Genomic DNA, 22,219 nt, shown 5'->3' on the forward strand with positions numbered 1-22,219 from the left:
TTCACAGTATTACCCATGAATTTCAAAATATAGCAACTTTCATTGTATTGCAATTTTTTTCCATGACAGTAATAGCCATTCAGTTTTAAACAATCTGCCTCCAGAAGCTGGAGTTTTTAAGAAGAGACTGGACAGCCATTTGTCTGAAATGGTATAGAGCAGTGGTGGCAAACCTATGGCACACGTGCCAGAGGCGGCACTCAGAGCCCTCTCTGTGGGCACGCATGCCGTTGCCCCAGCCCTGCCTCCCCCACCTCTTCACCAGCTGTCCCCCCAGAGGAGAGTTGCCCCTGGGCGCTGCCCACGCAGAGCAGCACTGCCAAGGACATGGCAGCCGGGTAGTGGGAACAAGACTCGTCTTCGCGCTGTCATGCGCAGATGCTGCTGCAGGGTGCGGGTGGAGGGTCACCTGGGCGATCTGCGGCGGGCCATGGAGGCAGTGGGTGGTCCTGCGGGCAAGCGGGGCACAAGGGGATGGGCAGGGTGGGGCGGGGTGGTTTTTGGGCACTCGGTCTCTAAAAGGTTTGCCATCACTGGTATAGAGTTTCCTGCCTTAGCAGGGGGTTGGGCTAGATGACCTCCAAGGTGTCTTTCAACTACTACTACTACTACTACTACTAGTACTAGTACTACTACTACTACTACTACTACTACTACTATTATTATTATTATTATTATTATTATTATTATTATTATTATTATTATTATTATTATTATTATTATGCAACAGAACAGCATTTATGCCTCTTTCCAGAGGCAGAAGATTAAAATTCTAGTTAAATCCAATCCAGGCACTAATAACAATTATATTATTTTACTTACTCTGCTCTGCTGTTATACCAAGAACAACTGGAAATATATTTTGATTATATCAAAACCATTAAAATGTAGTAAAATGTACCTTTTTGTCCATGACGACTGCTAAACTTGTCTCCAATTTCTGGGCGCCTGGTTTGCCTTAGCAATATTTTGATTAAAAAAGCATCTTCTGCATTGGAAGATATCATGACCTTTTCAATGTACGAATCAGTTGCACCTTTGTAACTGATGAACAGAAAATGTACATAGTTTAATTCAAGAAAAAACCCAGCTGAGTTTAATTAATACTAGATATCTGCAAAGCAACAGTTTACAAATTTTAATTTACTTCTTCATGCAAAGTTTCAATACTGAAAGCAACTGCAAAAAAGTTATAGGAACTCAGTAACAATAGGAATGGTAGATGAAGAAAAGTATCTTCACCCATCTAGTTTAAAAATGAACAAACAGAATCCATTAGGAATTTGGATAATACAAAAGACTGAAACAAATTGAAATCCAGTTTGTTTATAATATATATAGCAATAGCAATCTCACTTATACTTATATACTGTTTCATAGTGCTTTACAGCCCTCTCTAAGCGGTTTACAGAATCAGCATATTGTCCCCAAAAATCTGGATCCTCATTTTATCAACTTTGGAAGGAAGGAAGGCTGAGTCAACCTTGAACAAGTGAGGATCAAACTGCTGGCAGACGGCAAAACTCCATTCTAACCGCTGCACTACCACAGCTTGTGACATTACCAAGAAAACTAGACACTTGAACCCTTTTAGTTACCACTATGCCCGACATGGCCAATTTCTATTTTCTTTTTCAGAACTAAGCCTTTTCTACCACCTCCTTCTTTTCTGTTGCTTTTTAAAAATAAAATAAGGTAGCATGTCATACATTACTGGCACATCTTTATACTGAGATTGCTGAGATGCGCTGCTCCCTTCCAAAGGGGTTTGGGTCACCGTGGGCATTGACTTATTCACAAGTACTTGCTTGTTTTCTACTTTTTCACCTGTAAGTATATGAGGAAATAACATATTTGCTACCTGTATGAATTATTTTCATTGTCTTTAAATGGTAAAAGCGAAGGCTGTGCTATCGCCTTATTTATGCTCCTTGGGGTAAACCAAGATCATATCACCAAACTTCGGCAGCAAAACACTGAAAAATGAGGGTCTGGTTTTTGAGAGGTTGCTAAACCATCCAGTATATTCCATGCATGTTCATAATTAAACAACAACAACAACAAAAGCCTTCTATTGAATCAGGTCACTAGTTCTCCCTATTTGGAGTTCAGTTTGACAACAGCACATGAACAAAAATAATAGTTCAAACTAATAATTCTTATAAGAAAAGAAAACAATGTTTGTATACCTGGAGAGCAAATACCATCAGCATCTAAAATTTCATGCCGCCAAATTGGTTTGCGTGTTCCTGCATCCAGCATGGGCCCCATTACTTTGTCAAATGTTTGGTTTGTGTAACGCTTCAGAGTACACTTAGCATTTTTGTACACAAGGCACCTTCCAAAGCCTCAAAGAAAATAAACATATCAATCAAAACTACTATAAGGGGTATCTAAAATGATAATCAGACATTCATGATTATGTTTTAAATATACTGTACAAATCCATAGTAGAGAAAACAGTTGCTTGGATAGTTATTTATGAAACAAGGCACTTAATATGCCGAATCTGAGGGCAATTTAGAGACTGGTGCTGCAGTCCAATGGACCCTTTTCAAGATATTAAATTATAATGATTTCATAATAATTTTAATAGGGCATGAACCAAAATGCATTCTGTTAGAAATGCAGTGGCTTATGACAATGAAATATTATGTCATAATAGCAACTTTAAAGTGTCATAAGACATTTATAATCTTTCATTAGAATTGTAATTTTAAAGGGGTCAAAACGTCATTACAGCCACATTTCAAGAGAGCTAAAAAAACAAGAATTTGTTATAATTGGAGAATTAAATTACGTTTATATTTCTGAAAAAACACTGCATTTTTAGAATAAAACACCTACCTTTTAGAACAACTACTTATGTAATTTAACAGGTTTAAAGAACAATAAAATGTAGCTGATATCTAATTCCCAGATTTGTTTTAAAAGACCATAATTTAACTAAACAGTGATCTAAACTATTTTGTAAAAATATTAAACCAAAACATTAATTACCCTTAATAATTTTGGGCTACAAGATTCCAAAAACATATAAAAATACTGCATTTCTTCCATTGGCCCTCATTGGCTTAATAATTCCTAAATTTGGAAGAATGCTTCTTCATAAACTTTACTTTTTAAAAGTGCTTTTCAGTTGAAGTTATGCATAGTATATCTGTATCATTTGGCTGTAACGACGTAATTCTGGAGAGTATTTGATTTCCCCCCTAATGTTACTAGTCTACCAGAAAGAAAACATTTTGCTTTAAATCATGTCTGCTATTGTTTTAGGCAAAAAAGAATAAATTAAGTGTGCAGACATTAATGCCAAAGATACATGTCCAGCAATACTACTAGTGCTGCCTGGCAACTGGCAAAAGGGCTCTTAAGGATGGGCGAGTGTAGTAGAATGTACTGCAGTACGCAAGCAGTCTGATCACACAAAGTAAACTCAGGCACCCATGATATTAGGCCTCAAGCAGAGGAACTGTGTTTTAAATATGATTGATGAGGCAACACTAAAAAGCGTAACATCCAGACAAGTTTATTTGAAGTGAAGGCAAGGAATACTCTTTGAAAAACACTGAATATGCTTTTCCTGAAAAAGATTTAATATGCCTTTTGGAGAAGGTGCATGAGTGGCGTTGCAGCCTAATGATAAACACGAAGAGTTTTTGCTTTCTTAAAAACAGGAAGCAAATTTATTATTAACCACATTTATTTGCTAGGCAATTTAACACTAATACATTTTTTGGGGGGTCCAACTTTTGTTTGGTATTATTTTTTTTCCACGTATCATAATAATTCCCGATGGTATTCAAGTAACACAGGTAGTCTTCAACTTAGAACAGTTCATTTAGTGACCGTTCAAAGTTACAATGGCACTGAAAAAAGTTGACTTATGACCATTTTTCACACTTATGACTGTTGTGGCATCCTCATGGTCACATGATCAAAATCCAGATGCTTGGCAACTGACTCATATTTGTGATGGTTGCAGGGTCCTGGGGTCATGTGATCACCTTTTGTGACCTTCTAACAAGCAGTCAATTCGATTTTAAAACAGAAATTATTTATTTATTCGTGGTTTTTAGTATCGCCTGTTCACCGCCCTGAGTCCCGCAAGGGAGATAGGGCGGTATATAAATTTAATAAATAATAATAATAATAATAATAATGGGGAAGCCAGATTCACTTCTAACTTAATAACTGCAATGATACACTTAACTGTGGCAAGAAAGATCGTAAAAATGGGGCAAAACTCATTTAGCAACAGAAATTTTGGGCTCAATTGTGGTTGTAAGTCGAGAACTACCCGTATTCATCTCTACTAACATGTCTAGAGTTCAAATGTTACTGGTTGTCATTATTAATGAAAAAGCAGTATTTTGTAAGGCACAATTAAGCCAAATGTAAATGTTTAAAAGTCAGATGATTAGTTTATTTCAGTCACAATAATAAATTTGGAGCTCCCCTTAAGATGCATTTTCAGCAATAATTTCTCATTCACTCTAATCCTTGAAAAGTTGTTGTACAAGAATTCAGTCGAGATGTAATTATAATTCATTATTATGTTAAAAAAAGATTTTCAAATTCTTTCATAAAGTGAGCCCACAAAAGTACGAAGGCTTGAAGATTTTGAGCTACCTGCTTTTCCATCAGCTCAGTGTTCTTTTTTGTGATGCGGTATGTCAGCAAATGTGATCTATAATTTTAAATATCACAAGTGTAATTTTTCAATTTAGATATCACACCAAATCATAGTTTTTACATACTGTAGTATACAAAAACATCTAAAAATAAATCATGGTTTGCCAATTTAAACATCAAAATTGTGATTCTTTTTCTTTATTCATAGATGTAAACTATTTGTATTAAGCTGAAGCAAGAAACATAACTATCCTATTAAGTAGAGACTGCCTACCTCTGTCTAAAGAAGCCTTGTTTAAAACCAGAGCATCCTCAATGTCATAACCACTGTAACTCATCACAGCAACAGTGGCATTCTGTCCAGCCGGCAGTTTTTCAAACTCGATCAGTTCTATTGTTTTTGTCTTAACCATTGGTCTTTGTGGATATGCTAATAGATACATAAGGGTATCAATCCTGTTCCTCTGATTGTAGCCAATGGTACCTGCAATTAAAAAAAAATCTTCTTAAGCAAACTTGGTGGATGCTTGATTCTATTGTTCTAATGCTATTTACAACATTACAACATGTGGAGAAATCAACAGAAAAAGCAGCAAGTATTTTATGCCATCTATTTACTTAGTGCTCATTTTAGCTGATAGCTAATTAAGTGAAAATGTGCAATACCCAACCTTTCCCACCCACTTTTACATGAAATACAAAATATAGCTGAAAGTTGTCAGTGTGGCTGTGTCTCTTAGGCCTCAAGCAGTTTTAAGCCTCTACAAGTTTTATTTCAAAAATCAATTAGTCTTTGAATTATTCTACAGTTAGATTGCAGCTGCCATCATAGGTTTTTTTACTAGATACTTTTGAGGAGTAGATCTGAAATAATCTAGTTATAAATACAACCATTGTTTCAATGTACCAGTCAATATACAAAATATAATGACCACAAGATTGAGATTCCTTCTTATAGCCTTGAGCAGAAAGTAATTCTTCAGGCTCCATAAATTGATAAACAAGAAGTACTAAACAGGCAAATAATTCCTGTGTATCTGGAATATGGCTAGTAATATCTCAGCCTCATTAGTACTAACTGATTACTCAGATAAGCTTACCCATAGACTTGTTGAAAGAAAAATGGGATCTAATAAAAAATATTTAAGTGATCTTCCAGCTTCTCAAAATACCATCTACATATATGGTTTTAGTTCTATTTATACCCACTGTATACCTTCCAACATATATCACCAGAAGTTCAGTTCAGCTGGTACTCTCTGCGTTATTTAAGATCCACCGATCTGCCTAATTTTTGCTAAGCCTCAAGGAAGGCATTTCTCAGGCAATGGAAGTATTCAAATAATCAGAATGGGGCAATGCTGAGTAACAAGTCCTTTCTTCTCGGCAGGGAGCCAAAAGACTATCTCAATAATCCCAAATTCTTGACAGCCCAGGAAGTGACTAAATGGACTTGAACATGTATCTCCCAGAGGACAATACAAAGACTGTTAGTGGCAGCGGGTGGGAAGGGACAGGCAGAGACAACCATAAGGGAGGGCTGACACTTTTAAAGAACAAACGTATTTTGATGTGATGAATCACTGTCCAGACAGATTCAAAATAGCCAACTCATAAGTTACAGACCAAATGGAAACTGTGCAGATGTGCCTGAAGTTAATTTGTAGCAAATCTAGGATTATACCAATTCAGCTTCTTACAGGCACTATGTCTATGTCTGTATTTTTTCTAATTTGGTGTCTTGGATTATAACTTCTTTTACCATAGCCAGATGGTGATTATAGGAATTGCAGTCCCACACATCTACAGGACACAGAAGGGAAGATGTTCAGAAGGGAAAAATAGCCCAGCCACTATTAGCAAATATTCAGCACACAACTAGATGTTTAATGTTTGTATGTTTTTTTTAAAAAAAATAGTCGATTGCATCTCAGCTTTAGAACTGTACTTTTATCTCCTTGCTCATTCCTCAGGTGCTTGCAGTAGCACACAGAAACAAAGCCTTTAACAATAATTACTAAAGATATTCAGCAGCTTTTGTATTCCCATCGTCAGCAGCAACGTCAGAGGATTGTATCCAAGGAGCTAAATGTGCAAGACCCTGGGTCAAAGCAGCTGAATACACCAACCTCAGAAAACACAGACAATGAATTGCAAATGACACTGAAAACAAAATGAGAAAAAAAGACCTTCACACAGAAAAGTACAAAAGAACTCTACAGATACTGAATTGGCTTTCTGTACACACTGATCCTGCTTAACTGTGTGTGGTAACTAACCAAACCTTCTGAGGCTAATAGTCCTAAAATAGATTCTCCTGGAAAAAGAAAGCATAACAAAGAAACAGGATGCAATTAAAAGAAAGGGACGGTGTGTAAAATATTTTAAAAAATGTTTCTAATGTGCTGAAGGGAACGAAAATTTATTACATTGGGGTTTTGCCTATGTAAAAAAGATTACGTAAGATATTTTTATTCCCCCTCCCCCCCATCAACTGAGAAGCAGCATGATTTGGCTATATAATATACTCATTGAATTTATGTGACCACCAGGAATGATACCCTAACTAAATTTCACAGTTAACATCTTAAGCAAATAGTAATGCCAACTTAGCCTCATTGAAATGGTTCTCTGCCATCAGTTGCAATTGCTGCAGAGAAAAATCCTGCAAGTGTTATTTAAGGATCAGTGAAATGTCTTCATAAAGGGACACTTATTTAGGGAGATGGAAAACAAGCCAGGTTAAAGCTACACAGCAACATGTAATTTGCAAATAATTGATTGTTATGTGACAATTTGCTTGCCTTGGTAGAGAACTGGAAATACACGTGTTACACAAATGTGTGATGTATAAATAAATGCTGTGCAAAACATTTGAGCCACACAAACTCAAACAAGTAAAGCACTCGTCATCCAATTCTGAGACTGCTACATTCCCCAAAAGCCCTGTGCAGTCCCATGCCCAATGTTTCTGCTGCCAATGTGAAGCAGTTATGTGCCCACATGTGCGTAAAGACAAAAGACTCATGGGAAAAGACTTCGATGCCCTGCATGATCATTCCGGGAGGTGGGGGGGGGTCTTCAAAACTTCAAAGGGAGATGCTTTGTTTTTGGCAAAATAGTTTACAAACCAACAGCTCAAACCAACAGCCCAACTACCAACCTGAGCTAATATTCAAACACATCTCATAGTTTACAAAGCACCTATTCAAATGCTTTACACTGTCTTAATGTAAATTAACAAGTGTATATCCATACAGAGACTACATATTAGTTGCAATGTATGTGGGCTATAGGGTCCAGCTGTATAGATATTTGTACAAGTGATCCTCTCTATTCTTATTTATACTGTAAGTAGCAAAGAGCAGGGAAATCATTGCTGAAGTGAAACAAAATCAAGCAAAACAATCAAAATCATCAAAATATATGACTAGTTATTTGTGTGTTCATTTATACATTTTACACATAATACACACACAGTTTTCCTTATTATGCTAATTATGAGTCAATCTATTAATCTAGATTAATAAGTACATATTAGGAAAAGGATAAACCACTAAACAAACTATAGTATATATATATATATATATTTGTAGGGAGTACAACAGAGCTGTTGATGCAAATTTATTTCTTATTTATGAATTCTGGAATCCAGCCATAATAATCTTAATAATCTCTGTTAAGAAATAATAGTTGATGAATTGGAGATTTCCTGTTTTCTGAAAAGGGAGTTATAACTACATTACCCTAAAAATAATCTTGATAATTTAATGCTGATAAATAAAAACCAAGTGTCATAAAATATCGCTCATCAATTTTTTATCTTAGCCTCTGAGTATGTTTCTAATTTGGTTTTTTGTTTTTAAATAGGAAAGCATATAGAAAATTGTGCCAAAATTGGGGGTATAGAGAGAAGGCAAATGTTTTCAAGGCAGGTTATCAGAAATATTTAAAAAGGTGAGGGAAATTGAATCCAGGGTGAATGAAACAACTATTCTGATCTGAAGACACAGAAATCTTACCCATAGCTTGCTTTCCCATAGCGCACTGGTAAGTGTTTCTTGGAGACTGGTTATGGTGGGGATATGGAATAAGACCAGCACAGACTCCAAGAAGAGTAAAAGGTTCAATCTCCAAGTGTGTTGTTTCTCTAATAAAGGAAAAAAATATATAGCTAGATTTCTTAAAGTTAAAACCACATGGTTACATACTGAAAAGCTGGACCGGTGAAGTAAGAATGGCCCCCACTCTCATGGCTTTTGGAAGTAGGTGAAAACCCAACTGTTCTGAAAGATCTTTGGAGATTAATTAGATCCAAACAAACAATGAGTTTGTTAATTGTAGTATCAAATGAGGAAATCTGATTTTGGATTTCACTATTTTAATTCTGTTACTGAATAACACAAATGTTCTTGAAGACAATTTTAATAATTGAAAAGACATTTTTTATATCACATATATATGTGTGCATGCAAAAATTCATCTTTTTTCATTCTTAGAGTATATTCCCAACATTGCCCCAATTCCAATGTTACAATACAAAAATTAGGTTCTAATGATGCCAGAATACTTACTTATTGATTGTATGTTCATAGAGTGCAATGTTGCAATCATTTTCCTCATTCACATCCAAATATTCAACAAGGCTTTCATGTAAAAAGTCTTCAAAATTCCTGAATATAAAATATTTATATTTCAAAACAATGTATATTCTCACATATTTCCACATCAAATATGCATAAAAGATAAACAACAGACACTAATAGGAAAGCAAAGTGAAAGCAGGATTTTTATATAAATGAATTTCCTTACACAGATTTCTACCTTAAGAGTCCAGAGTAACTGACCCATTTAACTAAAGACTCTGAGTAGCAGCAGCTCTCCAGAGGTTCAGGGAGATTACTGACTGACCTGAAGATGCTAAGGACTGAACCAGATTTGGTTTCCAAAAGGTATGTACCTTACTCATTCAGCCAGGTGCTTCCTTCTTTAACTTTTGTGCATTTGAAATGGGCCCTCTCACCACACTGTGTTTCCGAAATTAAGAGGCAGTAGGTCTTATTTTCGGGGGATGTCTCACTTTTCTCCAGACAACTGCCTCACCTCGCGGTGATGGCACCAACAGCCCTGTCCAGCAGGAGGCTGCTGTTGGCCCACTTCTGCGGCCACTTGTGGCCTGCCGTGTCATGCCAACACCATGAGGCGAGGCAAGTGGGGGAGGGGGTAGCGCTACCCCAAGCACCCCATAGGCACCCAAACTTTCCCCCTGAATAGGGATCTGATGGAGATCAGAAGCTTCGTCTGCTTATGAATGGGGCACTTGGAGCTAATTGCTCTGTTTCAAAGCGACCCATTTGCAAGCAGACAAAGCTTCCAGTCTCCGTCAGAACTCTGTTCAGGGGGAAAGTGTTTGGGCGCCTCTGTGCATGGACTTACATGCTCTGCACCAAGGGACTGGTGGGTTGCGGCTGCTGCAGGACACCATTGGTCCTCGCGCACTTGCCGCTGCTTGTGCTGGCCACCCCCCAGGATTATTTTCAGGATGGGTCTTATTTTCGGGGAAACACGGTAATTGAGTACTGAGTATGGTGATCATAGGTACCCATATACTGAATGGCAAACAACGTATTGGACTGCAACTACCCACCATGCTATTTCTTACAGCAAGGAGATGCAGGAGAAGAAAGAGAAAGTGTTCATTATAGGAAATAGTCCCTCTGTGTTGAAAAAAATGATCTCAGAACACAACTGTGTCACTAACCACTATATTTTTTTTGTTTCAAAGAATGAAATTTTTGGCACCATCAACCTATTAGCTAGCACACACAGCTGCACTAGCTAATGAGCAGAATAGCCTACACAAAAATCCTGTCAATCAGACCAACATTTTTGCTAACAAAGAGCTTGATTAGCCAATGTGTGGACCAACCCCTCCTGAAAATCCCTTTAGTCTAACCTACCTGTTGGCTAACATGGAGCTGCATTAACCAGTACATATATGGCCTGACTGAAAACCCCACTGGCTCAGTCTATATATTGGCTAACATGAAGTGCTGTTAGCTTATGGGGGGACTTGCCACCCCAGCCACCCCCAAACTAAGGCAAACACAAAGCATGTTCTCAGGGGTGGGACAAAGTAGTCAGGCACCTCTTTGTTTTCTCATCTTCAGATCATTAGCTCTGTGCAGAGATCCAATGCAGCTGAATACATTACAAACTTTTACATCAACCCTGCTTCCCATTTATTTATTTTTAATTAATGATATATAAAAATAATTTGGTGGGGAGGAAAATTTAGTGGCTCCAACTAATATCATTTCATGTTTCAATTTGGAGGCCCAGACACTGAATGGTAGCTTGTTGTTGAAGAGTATAGAAATATCCACGTTTAAATACTGTACTGCAAACATAGAAAATGCTGTTTATTCTTATTTTTATGAACAGATGGATCCTGGAAAAGAAGCCAGGATAATTTATTGAGTTGTTTTACCTATAACCTTGCGCAAGTTCTTCCATATGTTTTTCTGTTACAGCAGGTTTTTGTTTCTTCACAATAATATAGGGTCTAGATCGTAAGAAAGAGAGTTAACACATTATGTATTGTATTATCACGTCATTTCAGAGATGAAATGAAGATCTTGTTAACAGCAGAAGTTATCAGCATGAGCAACATAATAGGGAATTACAATTAGAGTGGACTGAAGCAGAATGGATCCTAAAGACTTAGAGCTCATATACTCAGTCTTAGCTGACTGTATACACTATGCCATTTAAAAAAGATAGACTACTCTTGTAAATACAATGTGCAAATTATAAGATCAGAAAAGAAAAGAAAAGAAAGACTTATGATATACAGGAAAATGACATACTGAAGGAATAAAGGGCTTCCAACTGGCATATACAACACAGCTTTCATTGTAGGATGGGAATAGCTCTGTTGTTTCCATTGCACTTTCAAATATATTCCCAAGATAAAACAGGAAATCTCAGGCAGGAATTGTATTTATCCATATGGTGGTTCATATTAGGCTATAAAGTTTTAAAGACAGGAACTTAGAAGATTGTACCTGGAACTGAGTTATTGGCGTTTATTTTCAGTTTTAGCGATCACCAGGAGGCACCTGGTGATAAGCATAACTAAAAACATAATATAGGAGAAAACTAGAAATGGTGAAAAATATTTGTAGCTTGGCTGGTAGATGGTGGTGGTTTGTTCTCCGAGCTTGTTGTTTAGTTTCTGAACGTTTCATCACCAGACTAGGTAACATCATCAGTGGAACATTGGTTGAAATGTCTTGTTTCAGTTCTCTGTTGTTACCTACCCTGTTGATGAAACATTCAGAAACTAAACAACAAGCTTGGAGAACAAGCATGTCCTTTCTCACCCTCTGGTGTGTGTGTAAGTCACAAGGGCATGACATAATGTAACATCTGTATCACTCTGCTCTGCTGACAATTTAAAGCAGGTGGACTATATTTACCATTCTGACAGTGCTCTGCGTTCATTTTCTAATATATATGGCTAGCATAACAGCTGTAGGGAATGCATTACAGGTCTCCATTTAGCCTTCTTTATCAATGACTGCAACAATTTTTAACATGAAGTAGAATATATATATATTTTAAAGAGGGCTATATTAATAGCTATAATTCATTTATTATCATTTATTTCTATATTTAATATTTAATAAATTATCTAACTTTATAAACTTTAAAAATATAAATAAAATGTGAGTGAATGTCTCTTGAAGGAAAGAGTAGTGTTTCTTTTTAAAAGGGTAATATAATTTAGAGCACTTTATGGGACATAGTTCAGAACAGAGTACATGGATATCGATCATTTTGTATCCCCACCAGTTCCATATAACACTCCAAAAGATCCTGCTTTAAACTTGCACAGACACATTTTTAAGTATTAATAAATCCTGTCTTAGCAAAGCTAATGGTTTGTCTTTGTGTAAGACACTCTGTATTATATGCTGATTCCAAACAAACATGAAAGAAAAAACCACCCATTCAAAATTGGCTCCAGAAAACCCAGAACTGAACTCTCATTTATGATTTACCTGATCTACTGATAAGCCCCTCATGAATTCAGGTCCAAGTGTTTGGACTTTTTTTTAAACAGGGGCAATTTTTAATTTGATATTACAACTTGATTTGATTTTGCTAATTGATTGGTATGTTCAGTTAATTCATACCAACTGCTTACAAGGTAACAATATTACATCTATCATTCCAGAGAACCAAAACAAATTCTGCAGTTTTCAAAGCTAAAAAAGATAGCTTTGGAAAAAATGACAAGTAATATTTCACTAAATTATTGCATTATTCTGTCAAGATGATTGATGGGACCCTACATCACTCCTGATGGGGGAAAAAATTAAATGCATGCTTTCAGTCGGCAACCTAAGCTTTCATAGGTTTTTGCTATAAACATTATATAAGCCAGGGGTAGTTAACCTTGGCTCTTTTATGACTCGTGGACTTCAACTCCCAGAATTCTGGCTCAGGAATTCTGGGCCAGCTGGCTCAGGAATTCTGGGAGTTGAAGTCCACGAGTCATAAAAGAGCCAAGGTTGACTACCCCTGATATAAGCAAAGTTACAAGAATGGCATGCTCTGTTGGACATTAAGGATTGTTGCTACTTGCACATAATTTCCAGTGTGAAGCGAATAATTACAATATTCCAGTTCAAACAACCAGTTTAAGAGCTAATTTCTGATTTCAAGGGTGAAATGGATCTGAGCTATTAATAGGCAAAAGAAGAAAGCCACAGCAAAATTGAAAAATTAAGTAACACTAATCAAACAACGCAATTTCCAATGATGAATACTTTTTAGTTGCTGATATGTGCATTTCTTGAGTTCCAATTTATATGACTGGATTGATGGTAAAATGCAAACTGCTTGCCAATCAAGTTGTGGAGTACACATGTGTCTAAAACGGATTTTTGTGAATGAACTGAACAACTTGATAATATACTTGGAATAGAATATTCTGGTGCCATGGCCCAGGAAAAGCATATTCAAAATTCTTACCTACATAGCCTTCCACCATCACTAGAAATATAGACACATCTGTCTGCAAGATTTGTGGAGATTGAAACAAATTCATTTATATAGCCTGCTCTACGCATCAGCCGGAATGTGTAGACCAGTTTCTGATGATCTCGAATGACACCAAGGATGTTACCTGTTCAAGCAAACAATTAAATAATTCTGTAAATGTTACCATCCTTTCAATGGATAGATTGGGCAAATGTTGGCTTTCTGATGAATAACAATCCAAGTTGTTATCAGCATAGTTATAAAATGTTTGATCAATTTCTGTTCTTTCCTGGGACATAAACATGCAACAATTAATAGCAAAGCCAATGCATTTTTAAAGAAATTATAGTAGGTAATTTAACTAGATTTCTGCTATAATTTGGATTAGTATCAGTCATCCCTAGAAATGAAATGGTAGCAACATTTAAAGCACTGAAATAAAGGGATGCTAACCTAAAATGGAGAACAATTTTCATATTCCAACAAAAGCAATTTTATTATCCTTTTGTTGTACTATTACAGTATTTCTAAGAACTTCGATATGGTCTCTCTTAAAAGTTAAAAATTACGTTTTCTGAAAAGACTTGCCGGGTTGGAACTTTTATAGTTATAGCAGATAGAGAGAAAAGGCTTTATTTTACCTTTCTTCTACCATTTCTACACCATTTTTCCCCAAATGGTATTTTCCAGATGTGAACAACAGTAACTCTCAACATCCCCAATCATGTATGTATTTTTGTTAAAATAATTTCACACTGTTTTAAATGCACTTTAAGCATTTATTGCATATTACCTGGGAACATTTTGCATGAGAAACAGTGTGCTGAGGACACCTCGCAGCAGTCTTGGGATCAGTGCACAATAATTGTGCAGGGACAGATTTTATATCTCACATCTAGCTCCTGATTTGTCAACAGTGTTGGCCATTTCTTGCCAAAACTGCATTTAGGTACGTTTTAAACGTGGAAGTGGGTTTTCTAAAGCTTTGCCTCATGTCATAACTAACACAAAAGGTTTAGAATCATGCCCATTGTATGAAAATCATATCTCTATAATAAAATATATTATAGATTTATAAAAGTTGGCTTCCCCAATCAACATTTATATGTAACTTTAAATGTTGCATTTATGCCATGGGATGAACCATCAAAACAAGGAATGCAGGAAGCATTTTACTTGGCATATACGCGCTCTGCAGTTCCCAAACTTTGTACAATGCACAGTGTACTCACAAAGGCACCATGGGATATTTTACATTTTCAAAGGGAAACAATGATATTCAACATTGGTCAGACACCACAAGAACTACCATCTTGAAATAGTTCAGTTTTGGCTTAGCAGTGCTATGAAAAAATTACTGGAATTCTAACTGAAATGACAAAATTTGGGAATACACAATCACACATTAAAAATATCATTTTCTGAAAAATTACCTGATCAAGCCTTAATTATTAGAGAAAGACACATCATATATACTAATGTTTAATCTTCTAGTATCCTGTTTCACTTGGATTAAAAGCAGTAACATACCATTAAGGAAAACAAGAAACACGTTTGGATATGAAAGTTCCTCTCCACACAGAAGGTTTACATCTTCTACTCCAAGGTTACTAGCTAACTTAATAATAGGGCCATCTTCCATGTCAGTAGTAATATGAGTCATCAGTGCTAGGTTTTTAACCAAGCCACAGGCCTGAAGAAAAAAGAAGTCAATTAAAAAATTAAAAAGGAAAACAAGTATATAAAAACTGATTTATATAACTTAAATACTAAGAGAAAAATTTAACAAACATTCTGCTTAGGTGGTCATCAAATCTGTTATGTATCAGATATACTGGTATGTAATTTTGTGCAGTATATAATGTCAATATTTATGTTTGCACTATTACCTGGGGGCGATTACACACACACACACACACACACACACACACACACACGGTATATACATACATAATGGCATTCATAATTTAATCCTAGGAAACATAAGTGATGTAGCTCAGAGATTTAGGTTAGATTTATAGATTTATAACCTTACTTGGGGTTAAAATTACAACTCCTTTTTTTGCTTATATGAGCTCACCTGTATGTCTAAGTAAAAACACACTCTATATGTGTGCATGTACTTTTCTCAGATTGAACCCACGTGTACTAGTAAAGCAAGGTGAAAGAATTTGCTCTGCAGGTGCTCATTTCACAGGGCTAGTTAGATCATTTTGCGCTAAACAATAATTGTTAAATTGCTATGAAGAGATTGTATTTATTAGCAATTTGTTTGCAATAATTCAAAGTTGTCTTTTAAAGAGGATAGCCAGACAAAAGAATTCAAGAACATAAAATCATCACTAAAAATTGAGGAAAAGTTAAGAGCGTGAAAATAGCTATGAAAAAAGTTTTCTGAATCATGGATATTCTAGGAGGACTTGTTTAACAGCATGAAAGCAGTACAGGAAGTTAATGCATGGAGGTTCTTCATTTTGGAGGAAAAAGACAGCAAAAAAGGATGAGAATGGGAAAAGGCAATACATCCATATAATAAACTAAAGTATAACATAATATGACAAGGGAAAGTGTATTAACCCAATGGAGCTTACCTCTCCTTCAGGAGTATCTGATGGGCACAGCATTCCCCACTGAGATGGCTGCAGAGATCGGGGCCCACTCACTTTCCTGGTCTTTTCAAACTGAGAAGAAATCCTTGTCATCATCCCCAAAGCAGATATATAGGACAACCGTGACAATACTTGAGTCACACCCTGTCGATCCATCTTGAATCTCTTCAGTGACCAATTTCCCTAAAGTTAAAGAACCACGTAAAACTGGTGAACGTTTAAAACGACCTTTTATATTTGTAAACAGTATCAGTTTGAAAAAGATGGTAAAATAGGTCCAGATTTTCATCTATCATCTAGGTTTGATAACAGTAAAATCTAGGACACTTCTTTGTATAAACAACAACCACCATGCTCTCGGTGATGTGTTGAATTTCAACATGCCAAGGTTTTGCTGCAGATTTTGATCAATTGTTTGTCACAGGCAAATTTCTCAATTGTTTAAAGTTCATTTCAAATTTTATTTGGTATTTTGATACAAATATTAAAGTGAAGAGATACATAACCAAGGCATTTCTCTGTTGGGAAACAATTGGAATGGTCCAAACAGCCCAGTACATTATTTATTTCTAGGGTGCATTATAATATATTTCCTGGACAGAATCCAGAATATAAATCACAGAATCTTAAGGTTGGAAAGGGTCTTTTAAACCACTTAAATCCAGTTCCCTGTTTAGTACAAGAATCCAAATTAAAACACCAACACACGTAAAAGATCCTTTACACTTAAGTCAAGAAATTAATTGGATCTGGTGATATACTTTGCTCACATTCTCAAGAAAGACATCCAACAAAATAGAGACAATGCTTTAAACACCTCCATCAACTGACAGAAATATATTGTACTGATAAAAGAGAATATTTGTAGCTCAGAGCTGAAATGATGGGTCCTTGGTGCTTTCTGAGCTTGGTTGTTTTCTTGCAGACGTTTCATTGCTCAAACTAGGTAACAGCATCAGTTCTGATGATGTTGCCTAATTTGAATAATGAAACGTCTGCAAGAAAACAACCAAGCTCACAGAGCACCAAGGACCCCTCATATACTGTACTATCCAGATGACAGAAATCAGAAATGGATGAACTTTAACATGGCTTACAAATATAAGCTACTAACAATTCTTCTATAAACAAATCCAAGGAAGATTTTGAATTAAAATTGGAAAAAGAAACATTCTGCAATATGACGACCTATAATTTACATTTAATCCCGTCTGTTGGCTCATGATATCTTAAAGCAATCCATCCAAAAGAAACACTTACTGTAGAGATGGCATTCACCATACCATTGGTTATCTGATCTTGCCGCATGTGCTTAACTACATCAAACTGGGCAGCTCTTTGCTTGGGAATTACTTGGTCAGCAATTTTCTTCAATTCAGAGTTGAATTTTTTAAACAAGTCTTCAAATAGAAGGGACAGAAGCTGCAACAAAATTTAAAGTAATTAATTTACAACGCAGGAAATGCTGAAATAGAGCAATGTTGCTATAATATTGTTTATCCAATATTTATGAAAGGAGAAAACAGAGGCTACTTCCAATTCTATGGAGTTTTAATTGTTCCATATCTAATAAATTCCTTCCAACTCATTTTACTTTATTAATTTGATTGTCACTTTTTTTTACTTTGCTCATTAGTTTGCCCATTCACATGCAATGTTTTTTTTTCTACTGATACATTTGGGGAGGGGGGTATTTTTATATAAAGCTATCTAACATTTTTCACAGCAAGGTAGCCATAGATTAAATGCTGCCTTTGACTCTCAGGTTCTTCTCTTGTCTCTAGAAAACAGCTCCATTCCAAACTTTGTGGGGTTTTTTTTACAATTCTAACTGTCAGGAAGACTAAAAAACAGTTGCTAGTGAATGCCAAAAATGCAAGTTCCCAGTATACAATACATTGTTAAGTACCAAACAAGCTAAGTATTTAAACAGGCTCCTGTTAAGACATTCTGGAGTCTATTGCATAATTTAATTCCTGCAGGGAATGAGTCTGTTTTAAAACTGTCTCCATTTTCTTAGACGTATTAGCAGTACTCTGCCCCTTTTGGCAAAAGGCCAAGCATCTACTTTGCTTTCCAAATTAACATTTACACTGATTATATTCATCATCCTTCCATCATTATATCCCTAATAGTTTATAGAAAACACTGGCTGATAAAGCTTATTTTGGTTCAAAATCTAGATTACTTTGAATGCACAGTAACTGAACTGCTTTACTATTAACTGTGCATATTCCAGATTTTATAAATTGCACTCTAAAGTATAACTTTTAAAAAAAACAACTGTTGCAAGCTGTTATTGAGTTTCTCATAACTTCCGAGTCATTTATAATCATAATGGTTTCATACAATATATTAGCAAAACAAACCTTTTCATGTTTTATAGTGAATTCAGTCACTTAAATGGCAGTAACTATCCAGGATTTCAGACAGAACTATTTTCAAGTCTTACCTGAAGATATATAATCCACTATACAGAATATATAACCCTCTATAAATTTTTGCTGACTTCAAAATGGTTTCCACTAATCAGCAGTATTTTTTTTTCTGTTCCAATCTATTCTAAAGTTAGAGTGACTTTTTTGACTTCTGTTTATTCTAAAGAGATATATTCCTAAGAGCAGGGCAAAGATTCATGATAGCCTATTTTGTAGATCAAGAGTAAGTGATTAAACACAGAATGGAATGGAATCCTAGCAATAATAATCATTAAATTTTCATTGCAAGCACAAGGCCTTTCAAAAAGAGGACTGGGAGAAAATTATATCCAAATGTGGTTGAGGGCATAAGGGAAAGAAGTGACAGTTCATCAATTGATTTCCATGGAAAATCCTGAGGAAAAAAAATTAATAAAGAAGTTAAGCTGCTGAAATAGAATTTCACCAATTAGCTTAATGTCAGAGAATTCTAATTAGGCTCCTTGAGATTGCCATTTACTGTTTAAGGCTTTAGAGTGCCAAATTCTCCTTTTCACACAAACTGGTTGCAAAATTAAAGACATTAGGCAGCCTTAATTATATTATCAGAACAGCTGGGATTAGTCAATCTCTGAAGTCAAGACGGTTTTCTTTTGTCATAGGGTAGAAATCCTTTCCTTTCCAGGGTGCCGGATTTTGGTGCTGTTCCATATCTCACCCATACAAAGCAAGCTGAATTAGAAAGAGAGAAAGAAAAAAATGCCAAACAAACCCTGAGGACAAAGAGGCGGGAAATGCTCGGCAAATAATGAACACATTAAGGAAAGAGAAAAGGTAGGTGAAAAGATTAAGCTTGGAGTCGGTAGGTTTCGCTAACACCTCTGCTGGCACCTGGCCTACCAAGCCTCTTGTGGGCTGAAAAAATGAAGAAAAAGCTCTGTAAACCAGCTTGGCTAGTGGAAACAACTGTTATCTAAAGCTAAAGCACATTTCGTGCTCCCTTGTCCCATGGGGTGTGAAATTAGCTACTATTGTTTTCACACATTTTTATAGACACAATACCTTTTATGTCTTCACATTGTGCAGACTGCTCTGCTTTTCTCCTAATACAGGATCAATCCCTTTTCATTCAAATTTTTAAGCAACTGAATTTTTAGTCCAGAAACACTGCCAGCTTTTTAAAGGATGAAAGCCATTTAGACAGAAAAATTAACTAAAAACACTGAGTAACAGGCTTAAAGTAAGGTGCTTTATTATTTTGCAGATATAATGCAGACATTATGTTAATAATAGGAGAAATGCACCTGCAAAATATATGTTACAAGTTACAAAAGGATCATAAATATTAAAATAACTAATAATGCAAAAGAGGTGTGCTACTATTTATGAAGCTCTAACTTAAAAATCATTCTATTTCATTTGGACCTGAAACTGCCATAATGATTTGTAGCTGTAAGCACTATCACAAGAAAGAGTAACCTAATTAAAGCAAATTATAGTTGATTAATTTGCTATAAAGCGGAGGGTTAATCAATTAGACACACATAGAATTGTACTTTTTTACTAGTATATTTTAAAAAAACCAACAAAGAATGTTGTAGTATGTTTCTAAAAAAAATTAGAAGTTACTATATAAAAGGCAAATAACCATTCAGCAAACAGCACTGTTCAAAAACTTACTATTCCTTCTTTCAGCAATCATGAAACAAATGGAATTTTATCTACATTAACACATGTGTAAACTCAGGAGACCTTTACTTTTAAATGCCCACATTTGAGTTGCTCTTCCTCCCACTCCTTTTTGCATTTATGATTTCTTTTCTGCTGAATTCCAGAGCCACAACAGCATAGGTCATGCAAAGGCTCTCTCCACTCTGCAGTTGGGTCAGATTGAGATAAACACCCCAACTGCAGCATCTATCTCTGCATTTCACTCTGGGGGAACTGGCAATTTCTAGGACCCTATGGCTATAGTCATGCATGCCCCATTTGAGAGCAAGGGGGAAACAGCCAAATAAAATGCATCTTTTTGATTGGATGGAAAGGCAATCTTTTGCAAACGGCTTTTCATTTTAAATCAAGGAACAGTATTTTTATTTCATCAATTTGGTTAAGAAAATAAAACAACTACATCACTAACACTTTAAATTAAATTACTTTGCGCATTTGATCTGATGCATTAGGCAAAATAACATAGTCCAATTTTATTAAGCTTCAAGGTGCATCTACCTGTCCTGCTAGTTCCAGCCTCTTGTTTCCATAATAATCTCTGTCATCCACTTTGTTATCTCCTTGAGCTAGAATCACCCTGCGGACCATCACAGCTGTATAGATGCACTTGGAGCGGAAGTTGAATTCTTTTACCTGAAAAAGCAAAAATGAGAAAGTTAACTTAAGTGACAGTACCTTGCATGAAAATGTCTCTAGATTGTGTTTTTTAACCCTCTGTTAGGCATTTATCACTACAGCCTCTCCTTTCTACAAGGGCCTTGGGATACGTTCTTCTTAGACTTTAAAACTGATCCACCATGCGTTAAATGCTTGGATACCACCTTGATTGTAACTGATCTTTTTTAAAATGCCTTCTTCCTTTCCTATCATGGCCTACCCTCTGCTATTTCTCTATTCCTACATCATGTTTTCTGGTACCACAGTTTGCCCAAGCTTCTAATTTCTGGGAATGGGTCTGACAGTATACAGTATATTTCTGGAAACTCTCTTTCAATTGTTCTGGGTAAAGCACCACATTAGTTCTCAATATTATCCACAGTTAGAGTACTGGAGAAAATGTCATTTCAGAGCAATACATTCATTGTTATGTAAACTACCAACCAGATAACTGCCTGATCATTAACTTATGGTTAACTTTGCTTAACTCTGTTATAACAACATATGGCCAATTTTATCTTTTTACAATACAGTATATCTACATGTTGCAGAGCACAGTGCTGGTCCTGGGTTCAAAATATCTGTCTTCAAGCCACAAAAGAGACAGAAAATCAGGAGGGAAAGAGGCTGCAAGTATGTGATCAGTGTATCATTAACAGTAAAACCATTCCAATGAATGGTTTTATTGTTATTGCTGGCAATAACAATTTAGTGGTTATTACATGTAATATGGGGAAGGAGAATACGTTTTATTTAATGGGCAGATAGTTTTTCAGGTTTAATAGATACCTGGATCTCTCTCTGTCTCAGATTATGTACATATCTCTCAAAAATTCTGAGTAAGATTGCCTTGTGTCTCACCCAGGATCAACAATCTATTCTGCAGGATAGACTGTAAATTCATCTGCATAGGCATGTAAAGCCATAGGTTGTTGCATACATTTATAAATGAGGACACCAATTAATACTGACAATAAATGAATAATGTTGTTCCTATTTAAAATTATATATAGATTATTTTAATTACTTTTTGCTGTGTTGCTTTATAAATGTAGATGAGCATACTGTGCTGGAGGGCAGGGTTATAATGCATAATGAGTTTGGAATCACTGCGCAGTC

General features: G+C 35.8%; 1 protein-coding gene across 1 annotated transcript in view; it reads right to left on the minus strand.

Annotated features, from left to right (window-relative positions):
- POLR3B (RNA polymerase III subunit B) overlaps positions 1 to 22,219 on the minus strand; it is a 63,522-nt gene that overhangs the window by 24,300 nt on the left and 17,003 nt on the right. Inside the window, exons 12-23 of the mRNA XM_015818359.1 lie at positions 20,942 to 21,076; positions 17,556 to 17,717; positions 16,278 to 16,478; positions 15,217 to 15,379; positions 13,678 to 13,831; positions 11,126 to 11,200; positions 9,210 to 9,308; positions 8,658 to 8,785; positions 4,910 to 5,119; positions 2,190 to 2,348; positions 1,710 to 1,827; positions 902 to 1,044 (exon numbers count right to left, since the gene is read on the minus strand). Coding sequence (XP_015673845.1) covers positions 902 to 1,044; positions 1,710 to 1,827; positions 2,190 to 2,348; positions 4,910 to 5,119; positions 8,658 to 8,785; positions 9,210 to 9,308; positions 11,126 to 11,200; positions 13,678 to 13,831; positions 15,217 to 15,379; positions 16,278 to 16,478; positions 17,556 to 17,717; positions 20,942 to 21,076 — 1,747 coding nt within the window. The remainder of the gene's footprint in view (positions 1 to 901; positions 1,045 to 1,709; positions 1,828 to 2,189; positions 2,349 to 4,909; positions 5,120 to 8,657; positions 8,786 to 9,209; positions 9,309 to 11,125; positions 11,201 to 13,677; positions 13,832 to 15,216; positions 15,380 to 16,277; positions 16,479 to 17,555; positions 17,718 to 20,941; positions 21,077 to 22,219) is intronic.

This window comes from Protobothrops mucrosquamatus, unplaced genomic scaffold (assembly GCF_001527695.2).
Source record: "Protobothrops mucrosquamatus isolate PMUCROS unplaced genomic scaffold, P.Mucros_1.0 scaffold728, whole genome shotgun sequence".
In the NCBI taxonomy this organism is placed as follows: domain Eukaryota; kingdom Metazoa; phylum Chordata; class Lepidosauria; order Squamata; family Viperidae; genus Protobothrops; species Protobothrops mucrosquamatus.